The sequence below is a fragment of the Vulpes vulpes genome, chromosome 1, assembly GCF_048418805.1.
Source record: "Vulpes vulpes isolate BD-2025 chromosome 1, VulVul3, whole genome shotgun sequence".
NCBI classification, from domain to species: Eukaryota; Metazoa; Chordata; class Mammalia; order Carnivora; family Canidae; genus Vulpes; species Vulpes vulpes.
In genome coordinates this window covers 104,595,315-104,606,807 of record NC_132780.1, presented here as the reverse complement: position 1 = coordinate 104,606,807, position 11,493 = coordinate 104,595,315, and the positions used below count along the sequence as shown (strand labels likewise).

Below are 11,493 nucleotides of genomic sequence, written 5' to 3'. Positions count from 1 at the left end.
CTTTAACTTTGAACACTTGTCTTCAGAAAATTCCCCTTTTCTAAAATTGAGAAAGCAGAGTCCTTCAACATTTTACTTTATTTATAGTCTCACATTCAGGCATTTATACAGTGCTAATCATGTCTTCAATAAAAATCTTATACAGGTATATTTGATTATAATTTATTTTTTCATATTCTGTTTAAATTCTGATTCTTTAAAAGCAAGTATGAGATGTAGTAGAAGAACAATATAAATACTTCTGTGTAATACTCTCTGACTTCTCAGGGATAGGCTTTTATTATAACCATTAAGGAGATCTTGTTTCTTCTTTGGGTAACCACTTGTTTGCAGTCAAAAAGAATCACAATTTACATTCATTTTAACATGCATTTGTATTAAATTATCTTTAACCATAATGCTTTTTATTAAACCAGTTGGTTTTATAATAATAAATGTCCGAGTCTGTAAAGCACACACATGCAAAGTATCGCTGTCTTTAGGGGATTATAAAATAGTAAGAAGGAAGAATTGGCTGGAACATGATCCGATGCCACTCTGGACTTAGCGCTGTATGAGCTTGCAGGCAGGGAAGAGTAGGATGAAGCAGTAGAAAAGAAAAAGCTTTGAACTGAGCCTCAAAGAATCTCCAGAAGGTAAGCTTCAAGGAGCCAGGGAGGCAGGGTAGTTAATACAACACAGATACAGAAATTAAACATATTTAGGGGACCAGAAAAGAAGTCAGCCTGACTGGTCCAAGGGTTTTGTTGGACAGTACGACAGCAACCTGCATGGTGAATTATACTCAGGTGAAGTGATTTTATTGGAGCATAATGCTAGTTACCTCGGACCTGATCTGAGAGGCAAAGGAGCCCGGGTCGGTTTCTCCTCGGAGAAGAGAGTTCCATTCTAATTGCCAAGCCTCTTGTTTACTTGGGTGAGCTTCTGTCTATATATTTTAGAACCTGTATGTATTTTAGCTTCAGACACAAATCATCAAGAAGGGATTATTTTGGATTCCACCCAAGCTTCTTACTTAAAGTCCTTAATCCTCCCTTAGGACATTTGAAAACAGCCAGAATTGCCCAAGTTCATGAGAGGTAAGAGGTGTTTTTCTCACCTCTATTTTAACATTTTGCATTAATCATAGGAATTCCTCCTACAACGCACGCACACAACTGAACAATAGTCTCCCTGCTTTACAGCAGCAGTAGGCTAAGAAACACTGACATCTAATCTCACGGCTGTTAGCTGAATTACTGACTTCAAAGAAAAGTGACCTAGAATTCATTAGGCTATCGCTTTAATATCTGTAAAAATTGAGTAGTCTTACCCAATAAGAAATATATTTTTCAAAGTGTAGGATAACATCTAGTTCAGAAGTCTTTATACTTTTAGAAGGAAATATATTTAAATATCTTTAGAGTTAAAGAATAATGAAATTCCATCAAGTGACATGACAGCCTGGGCGAGGGTGGCGGATTTTCATGAGTAGGTGGAAAAGACAGGTAATTTGAAGTATGACTCCCCCTCAGGATGGTGCCTTTCCTGTGCTTTAAAAGGCTGGGAGACAGCCCGAGTGGAGAGTCTGATGTAGTGACCATAAATAACAGGATTCAGCATGTGCCATTAGGATCACTGCCAAGAATCCTATTCCATTCAGTATCTGGATCCAAGAGCTCAAGGGGCAGACTAGATATTTCCCACAATGCCTGTCATACACAAATCACCTCCTTAACAGTAAGCCTATGTTATCATGGAAAGACTTAGAAGTAAGTGATGTACAAGGGGTAGTGGAAAGGGAGGTGGGCAGGGGGTTGGGGTGACTGGGTGACGGGCACTGAGGGGGGCACTTGATGGGATGAGCCCTGGGTGATATGCTATATGTTGGCAAATTGAACTCCAATAAAAAGAAATAATAACTAAAAAAAAAAAAAAAAAAGAATGAAGATTCTGAAGTCAGACTTCCTGGATTCAAATCCTGACACACCACTCCCTACCTAAATGACCTTGGACTACTTTATTTAATCTCTTTGTGTCGGAGTTTTCTCACCTGTAAAATGGACAAATAAAATCTTCAAATGATTGAAAAAAATAAATAAATAAAATAAAAAGGCAAGTTTTAAGTTAAAAAAAAGAAGTAAGTAATGTTGAAGAGATTCAAACTCATAATATTTTTGTGTTAAGAAAGAAATTATACACGTTTAGCACTATAGGCATTCATAATTTTGAAAATAATTGTGTCTCTGCTGATTGGTCTTGCAAGTCTAACTTACAAATGTTTAATTGAGTAACAGATTTAGGCTTGTGATTTTAAATTGAAATCTCAGTAAGTTTACTCACTGTAGCAGAACATTTAAGAGCACTTACACATTGGGGCACCTGGGTGACTCCATCAGTTGGGCCTCCAACTCTTGATTTCAGCTCAGGTTATGTTCTCAGGGTGGTGAGACTGAACCCTGTGTCGGGCTCTGTGCTGGGCATGAAGCCTGCTTAGGATTCTCTCCCTCTCCCTTTGCCTCTCCCCTCCCCACTCAAAGAAACAAAAACAAAACAAAACAAAACAAAACAAACACTTATGTTTCTCCATATTTTAAGGTTAATACATTAGATTTGCAAGAATAGCAACAACTTGGAAAGACTTGTCAGTTAACTGAAGTTTCCTTCTGGAAGAATTTCAAAAATACTTAATTCATAAATAGAGTTTAAGATGTTTAAAGGGAAATCTAATTATCTGAATGTAAAATTGTGCCCTAACATCAAAGTCTCCTTAAAATCGAGTGTTTATATTTGCAAGAATATAAGTTCAATATTTATAAATGGAACTTAAAATATAAAAAGGATTAAGTTTTCCCATTTTCACTAGTTTAGTCCAGAAACCCAGTCACCCTCATCACTGCCCATCTCTTGGAGTACCTCCTTAGGCTTAGAGCAAAAATCTCCCCTCACTGCCATTTACATGGGGGAAATTCCCATCTTCTCTCTCTCTGGAATTCACATTAGACAGAATATAGGATTTCTGGATCTATTCTCCATTTGTATGAACTTTTCTTTCATGTTTTTATCTATTGAGTCCTCGAATTTAGGGAGAATTCTTCACTTCTCAGTTTTATTTTCATGGTTCCTTAGTCCCCAGCTACTTCTGCACCACCCTATGAATCCATATCCCAAAGACAACCAGTAGAGCCTCAATTAATGAGCCCAATAGTGACAAAATGATGAGGAGTACACCACAGTGGTCATGACCCAACTTCTCATTTCAACAATAAGATGCAAGTTAACGCAATCAGAGGCTGCACTGCGCATTTCCAAGCAAAGGAGACTGGAGGTTATAGAAATTACTGAGGTGTTGGAGTCACATCAACAGCCAATGTTGATATTGGACTGAATTATATACAAGAGTTTCTTCACTTTGTGACAAATGAAGCACTAGATAGCCACAAAGGAAGTTTGAAAAAGGCTTAGGAATCGAAACCCCAGGGTTTCAGAAGAGTTGAGATAAAATACGAATAAAAATAAGAAGGGCAACTTTTCCCACTCCTTCTTTGGTAAAGGCTTCATAAAGTTACAATAGTGGTGTTCAAATTTATTGTTCATGTCAGGGACTACAAGCAGAGAGCCTCAGGCTGTGGACTAGACCTGAACTCAATGTTCTCCCACTGAGAACTCACAGAGTTGCATTTCACTTGCATTCTTTCTGTCCAGAGACGAGAGGAATGGACATCTCTGCTCTCTCATAAAGGCTGCTAAAATATTTGTATCAGTTTTCAAAATTCCAGCCTTCACCTCGTTTAGGCTAATTATGCCCAGAGTTCCTGCTCAGGCCTATGTACCAGCAAAGCCATTTTCATGAAATGCAGCTGACAGCTCACGCTTTTGAAACACAAACTTGCTAAAGTTATAGAAACTTGCTGGACTAGAAAAGATAGAGGACACGCATGGGGCAGAATGCCATGATTACATGATGACATCACACACATGTGGGCATTTCATATGCCAGAAGTGCACTCAGGTTTGTTGTATTATTCAAAATAAGCCTATAGGCACCCGCATCAGTTCTTTCTAATCCTTACATTAAAAAAGAAGAAGAAGAAGAAGAAGAAGAAGAAGAAGAAGAAGAAGAAGAAGAAGAAGAAGAAGAAGGAGAAGAAGGAGAAGAAGAAGGAGAAGAAGGAGAAGAAGAAGAATGAATGTGCCCAGTTCTTTGGCCTAAAGAATCTACTCACCTCCCTCTCCTGCATCACTGTGATAAAACTAGCCTGGGGCAGGTTTCTGGACTTGTCAGTGCTTCCAGAATGCCATGGAGCTTCAGGATTTAATTGCCCACATTTCACCTCCAGCTGCCTACGAGGCTGCTTCCGTTCTTCCATATTCAAGTTGGTCCTCAAGGATTCCCGAAGCCCTCCTTACCTGTTCCATCATGGCAGAGACTGGCCTTTCTGATTAACATTGTACCAGTTAGCTGTCTCTGCCTTCACTTTGTCTCAGAGACTCTAGAGTCATAAAATATGACAGCCAGAAAGCGCCTCATCCAGTTCAATTCCCTCACTTTAGAGAGGACATGGTGATCGCTAAAGTCCTAGAAGTTGGTTGATTATAGATCCAGAATTAGAAAAAAATTTCTTGACTCTCTACTAAAGGCTATTTAGTTCAAGACTAGGTGAGAGCCCTGACTTTTTACCCAAGTATTCCATAAAATACTTTACCTTATTTTAACCCCTCCTATTTCAGGAGACAGTATGGTGACCATGCTATGCTCTGGTGATTAGCTTTTACTCTATAGATGACATCATAACTCCCCCTTCCTAATCTCTCATGGCTTTGCATCCAAGATCCTAGGGATGATTTTTTTTGTCTTCTCTAAAAAACTGCACAACTCAGGACACTTGCTGGCTACTTTCCTCAGGGGACATCTCGGCTACTACAGAAGGAGATGTCTCACAAAAAGGAATTTGTCACACTGCTCCTTCTTCATGGTGCAAGGGTGATGTACAGTTGAAGTGAAAAAACAAAGACTTAAAGTGTCTGTATCAAGGTTCCTGCATTCATTTATTTCTCATTGCAGTAACAAGATAAACAAGTGTAATTCCATGTCAATGAGTTACAAATTGTAGTAAGCCCAGGAACCTTGAAGATATCTATAAGGCAAATAAAACACTTTTCCTTAGTGTGGACATTAACTTCAGATGATCGCTCCAGGCCCCAAATACCATGACCAATGTGCAAAATGCATTTATCATCCAAAGTACTTTCAAATCTAAAAATAAAATATTCGAATTCAAATGCTTTAACCAAACTGGAAATACAAACAATATACCAAGAATCATCCTTAGCCTCTTGTTCTCCAAGCAAAAGGTCAAGAAACAAGATCATGAGCAAAAAAAATCCCCAAAAAAGAAGTTCACCCAGAAAGACTAGATGCCCATCAAAATCACATCTCTTCTTCTGATTCTTGTTCTCGCTCAGCATTTTTCAGGAGTCCAACCTCCGAGGGGCAGAACCTCGTAAGTCGAGATTTAACCAACCTGAGGAGAAAAAAAGGCATCTCATGTTATGCTGTTTAATAAAATTACAGAACAATGTGTATCTATAATACAACAAACTCCAAATTATCTATGCAAATGGGAGAAGCAACTCAAAAAAGAAAATCACTTTTATTTGGCTTTGGAGCTACCTGAAAACTTTTCATGGATTAAAGCCGGGTATAAGTAAACAGATACAGTACAGCTTTTAAATGTATAAACATGATTGTTTGATTAGGCATCAGAAAATGCCTCATTATTCATAGCTTTGATCATTTCTAAAACAAACAAAAGAATCTCTGGGCTGCAGCAAGCCCAGATGAAATTGATCTCAGTGGAGAGAGAACTTTTCCAAGTCCACACCTAGCTATATATTGCAAAAAGAAGCCCTCTCTCATGGAAGTGCATGAAGGCAACCCCCTCCCCATGGCAAGCCCCATGTCAAGTCTGGTCCGACTTGTGCCTTCAGAGGGGTGCTTTTGTGCAGGCCATGGACGGCTCAAGTGCATGTGATGATGGTCCATGTAGTGATCCAGGACGAACTAAGGAATTGGAAGAAGTGTCCTCCACCTTTGTGATTGTTTCATAGATTAAGAGATCTGTAGGTCTAGGAGAAGCAGTGACATAATTTTTGACACTAGAAGATATGAAGAAACTCAGCAGCCTCTCCACTTCTCTGATGGAACAAAAACTAAGCAAAGCTTTTCCTGTGCATAGTTATTTGTAAAGACATTGTATCACGACCATATAAATAAAACATAAATTCTAAAAATACATAGGAATACACAAACAAGTTTGATACGCCAAATCATCAAAATCATTCTCATTTTGTGAAACACTTCACCTGCCTATCTGCATCCCTTATTTTCTGCCTCTCTTCTTCTTCCAGTGAAGGTCTGGCTTGCCCCTATGAATATCCAATGACTTCACTTGTGCTCTAGATCCTACTAGAATATAAATTTCATAAGAGCGAAGACCTTATCTTCTTCAGTGCCCTAATGCTAGCCAGAGCCTAGAACAGCGTCTGGTGCATAACAGTGGCTCAAAACACATTTGGTTAATCAATGGTTTTTGGAGCAATCTGCAAGAGTCCATATAACTCACTTATTCATAGAGGTTAATTCTTCAGTCACTTTCAGCTCAGCATTAACTCCTCCAATATACAACTGAGTGGTACCAATAATGACTATTGACTCATCAAGATCAAGGAAACCAATCAAAATAATTTGCCTTGATTATTAATTGACTATTGATGTTGCTCCCAATGTCCTCAGTTCTCCAAGGCACTGTTCTTGTGAAAGACCAATAGCCTTATATAAGTTAAAGTATGGGACAGTGTTTACATCATTTTTTAGATCCACACATTTATCTCTACATTGCACAACCTCAATACATGCTAAATGAAATGGGTTAACTGTTAATTCATTACTTAGATGCATTCCTGATGGCTCTTGTGGAAAATAAAACAAACACATGGCAACTTATTACAAATTAATTGTTAACCCAGACCCTAGTGACTCCTCCTGTTTCCCACTCCTCCTTTCTGGGTTGTGTCTGCTGTTGCTATACGCCGCCAGCCAAGCTGAGGCATGTTCAGACTCTATCTGAAGCCTGTAGCCCTGGGTATTGGCACATGCATAAATGGCTGCTGGAGACAGATGAAAGGCTAGAATGATAAACAGGAAGTACAAATAATTGCTAGGTCCTGGAATGATGTTAGTCCAGGATACTAGGGTTAGGATGTATCTGAGCTTCTGCTCCTATATGTTTTCTTCAGTCAATAAGAGAAAGAGCAGAGCCAAGACTCTGGGTGAACTTCTAGAGTCTATTTGGAAATCAAACTTTCAGAAGCCTAACCATCATATGCCTGGAATTTGGTCATCTCTATTTTATTCTTTGAAATGGTTCACCTGAATTCTTGCTAAGGAAACCAGCCTGAAAGTGGGAAATATTTCTCTACCCATAGAGAGGGGCTTTTGAAATAGTCCTATGAATAGTGATGTTTCAACATGAAATACAGTAGAACGTCTAATAAAATTTCCAAACAGATAAGTGTCTCCTATGAGTTGTCATTTCAGAACTGGTACCAGCAGGTATGGGGGTGAAAGGGGCAACCTTTGAGCCATTGTTCTGGAAAGCTGGGAAGTAAAACTTTATTTCTCTGAGATTTGGGGAATTGTGGTTCCACAATCCAGTTTGTTTCCATGGCGATCTTTGCACTTTGTCAAATTCTGATATAATGCCCTGAAAAATCCCTCACCTCTGACTGAATTACAAACTACTCTACAGTCAAACCCTGAAAGATAGATTGTCAAAACTCCTTATGATTATAGAGCTGAATTAGCCTGCCACGTGACCTCACCAAAAGTCAGTACTGAATCTTTATAATTTTTAAGTTATTGCTTAAGTTTCTATCAACATACCTCACAACATGAGCTCTTGTTCTTATATTTCCAAGAGCAATATGAGAGCAAAACTGAAAAGCATCTGAAACATATTTCATAGAGGAGATGGGTATTTGATTTGGATATGCCAGGTAGAAGGCACTAATGGATCAAAAAGGTAAAGGTGGAAAAAATAAACATGGAGTTTCTGGTTTCTAGAAAACTGTAAGTGGATAAGAGAGGTCTGAAGCCTTTTGAAACAGGAAGAGACAGTAGTCTTCTTTTGGCTCTGGAAGGGAGCTGACGTGAGCTAGAGAGGCTCCTTGAATGTTGCCATTATTCTTGGAGGTTGCCCAGCCCCTAAGGAGATGAGGCCCAGATGTCAGCCTAGAACAACAGAGGAAGAAGCCAAGTTTCACTCAATGGCAGAGCCAGTCTTAACAGCCATGCGCATGCTTTGGGGGAATGAAATAGAACTAAGAGAAATCTAATGAGAAGCTATAATCTCCCAGTACCCAAAGCACTTAGATCTCTAGAGGAGGTGAGTACAGATCAAAGTAAACTGACTCGAAGCTTAGCAGAGACATCTGGGAGCTAGACAAGAAAATAGTTCTCTTATTTAGAGACCCAGAACCAAAGCTGCTTCAGCAGTGGAGCTCAAAGAAGCACAAAGCAAGAGAGGTGACCTGAGAGAGAAGAGTAGAAAGCTAGTTTTTGAAGAGGCTGAGACCCCACTGGACCTAGAAGCAGCTACCACATTTTAGGAATCTAGAGAACCTACTAGATGTATACTGCCCAATATGGTAGTCGCTATGCATATACAGATATGCACTGTATGCGGCACTAGGCACATGTCAAGTGCTCCATAACCACATAGTCAGGTAGCTCATGACCACCAAAATGAAGACTGCAGATATAGAAGATTTAAGTCAGTGCTGCAGTCTGAAAAATTAAGTGTGGAGCCTGCAGGCCTAGTAGTTGGAATCAGCCAGGCCCGTTGCAGTTTGGTATTAGCAGCCTTACAGACAGAAACGGTGTTCAATTCTTTCTATTTCTTCTCATTCTTCAAGCTAAAGCTTAATTCTCAACTGAGAGGAAGCCTCCTCTGGGTTCCAATAGTGCTTTGTTCTTCTACTTTTTCCACCTATTGCACTGTATCTAAATTGTCTGTCTCTCCCCATAGGGCCTGTACCTTATGCATTTTGTGATACAGAAGTAAAAGGAGGAGAACATGGAAAATAATAAAAAGAACAAGAATAACAAGAAGAATAACCTCTGCTGTGCCCTTATTATCTCCTAAGCAGTTTAAATACATATCTCATTTAGGTACTATTATTATTCCCATTTGTAAACAACAAAACTGAGACTTTATGTGTTCACGTAATTTGCCCAAAGCCATACCGATGAGAGGTAGTAGAGCTAGGTTATGTGTTTTGTCAATCTGTTATATTGCTCTTCATCCATTGTGAAACATTTCAGCAGGGTCTAAAAACGTGATTTTTCAACTGAATCTTACTGTTAGAAATATTAGAATAAATGTGAAATTAATCATGGACTCAAATTTGATGGGATACATGAATGTTGGTTAAAAAATGACACCAAGCTTATGAATTGCTATGATTGATGTACATGTGGGCAAATGGAGGGCTCCCTGCAGGGATGGAGAAGACCATCTGGAAAAGGAAACAGCCTATGCAAAGACAGGAAGGCCCAGAAAAGTGTGCTGAGGAGTGACACATAGGTCAGAGACACAGCTGAGACACTTCTGAGTGAGTCTAACTTTAAACCAGCATTTCTTCTTTCAAGGGGGAATTGCTAGGTTTGCAGATAATTCTCTGGTACATTACCCTGTCTTACGGAATACTAAAGAATGAAGTTCCTTTTTTAAGTCTCGATGATCATATACCAAGGAACAGAATTTATATGAACAAAAAAATCACTAACTTACCAAGTGACAAAGGCATAAATCATTCCAACGACGACCATGTTTAATGCATAATGCCAACAAAAGCATATGGTAAGAAACATAACATTGTTATGATCCATTGTATCCCATGCAGGACCTCCACTGGGGGGATAAAGGACAAAACCAATCTGTAATTTAAAACAAAAAGCACACATTAAAATAATCAGCCACATTCCCAAAGATAGTACATTTCAAAATGGTTGGTTCCAAGATTAATCTTAACTACGGTAACTCCGATTATCTGAGATGCCACAGATAAGACATCAGGCCTTACTGCCTGCTTTAGTTACAGATAGCATCTACCAGGTAATATTTTTGGAAAAAATGTTAAGGATATTTGAAGATCAATTTTCAAAATATGAATAGGAATCATCTCTATGGATTAGCAGACTTTCGGATAATGTGCCAGGTTTCTTAGTTGTGCAGTTTCACTCCATTATTTCAACACTAGGGTACAAAAAAGGTTTCAAAACTAAATAAATGCTCACAGCTAACATCATATGAATTCAACGATAAGAGACTGAAAGCTTTTCCCCTACGATCAACAAGAAGATGAATAAATATTCATCTTACCTGGAATAGGTAAATTCATGGAAACAAAAAGCAAATTAGGGGTTTTCAGGGACTGGGAGGAGAATGAAAGACAATGATTGCTTCAGGGTCCTTGGGCTTTCCTTCTAAGGCAATGAACTGAATAGAGGTAGGAGTTGCTCAATATCATGAATGTACTTAAATGGCACTGAATTATATATTCTAAAACAGTTAATTCTGTTATGTAAATTTTATTCCAACAAAAAATAAGATGATAGATACATAGAGAGAGAGAGAGAGAGAGAGAGATGGATGGATGATGGACAGATGGGAGGATGGACATATGTCAGATCTCTAGAACAAAATGAAATATAATACCAAGATAATTACAGGAATAATTGTATGAATGTCCACCATATTGGCTAACTACATGTCAGTTACAGTGCTTGGGAGTTTTCCTTAAAATGGCCCTTAAATGAGGTATTAGTATCCCATTTTAATGTATTATTGTCTTTATCCTCCAGATGAGAAAATTGGGTGGCTTCATAATTTTCCCAGGATCACCTATCTAATAAATGAAATGTTATAGGAACAAAAAAGAAAGCATTTAATCCATAAGGTTGAGTGAAACTTTAATTCCATTTCTGTTTGAAATTTCAAATAACATGAGTAAAAGGAAAAAACAAGACTTAGGCTTTAATCACTTGTCATTTCCCATTTTAAAGGATTCCCTTTAGTTGGAAAGAGAATTACCATTTGTACCACCTGCTAGATGTACTGCTGTGTGTGGGGCATCTCAACCTCATTCATACATAAACTTCACAATATTTCTGTCCTCATAATAACTTCAAGAATAAGATACCTTTTTCCCATGCTTCTCATGCCTTCCTCTTGCAGCAACTCATGAAAGGTGGCAGAGAAATTATGTCATGTAAGTATCTATTAGGGAGAGTTGAGTGTAATGTACTATGCACCAGCTCCCCAGTTCCTACCTATTGGTCCTACCAATGTCCTCCCAATGCCATCCACCCAACCACTCCGGCTTGGGGAGTGATTTGCTACAGCTCCCAGAGGTAAGGGTTAGCAGTTGTTGTGGGTCATATTGTGTGCC

At 38.7% G+C, this 11,493-nt stretch overlaps 1 protein-coding gene across 4 annotated transcripts in view; it reads right to left on the bottom strand.

The window, feature by feature from the left end:
• Positions 1-59: 59 nt before the first annotated feature.
• Positions 60-11,493, bottom strand: part of TMEM45A (transmembrane protein 45A) — a 69,519-nt gene continuing 58,085 nt past the window's right edge. For all 4 annotated transcript variants that reach the window (XM_072721848.1, XM_025989935.2, XM_072721837.1 and 1 more), the window contains 2 exons: positions 9,834-9,979; positions 60-5,504 (listed from right to left, as the gene is read on the bottom strand). In XM_072721848.1, the coding sequence (XP_072577949.1) occupies positions 5,411-5,504; positions 9,834-9,979 (240 nt within the window). In that variant the 3' untranslated portion in view covers positions 60-5,410. The remainder of the gene's footprint in view (positions 5,505-9,833; positions 9,980-11,493) is intronic.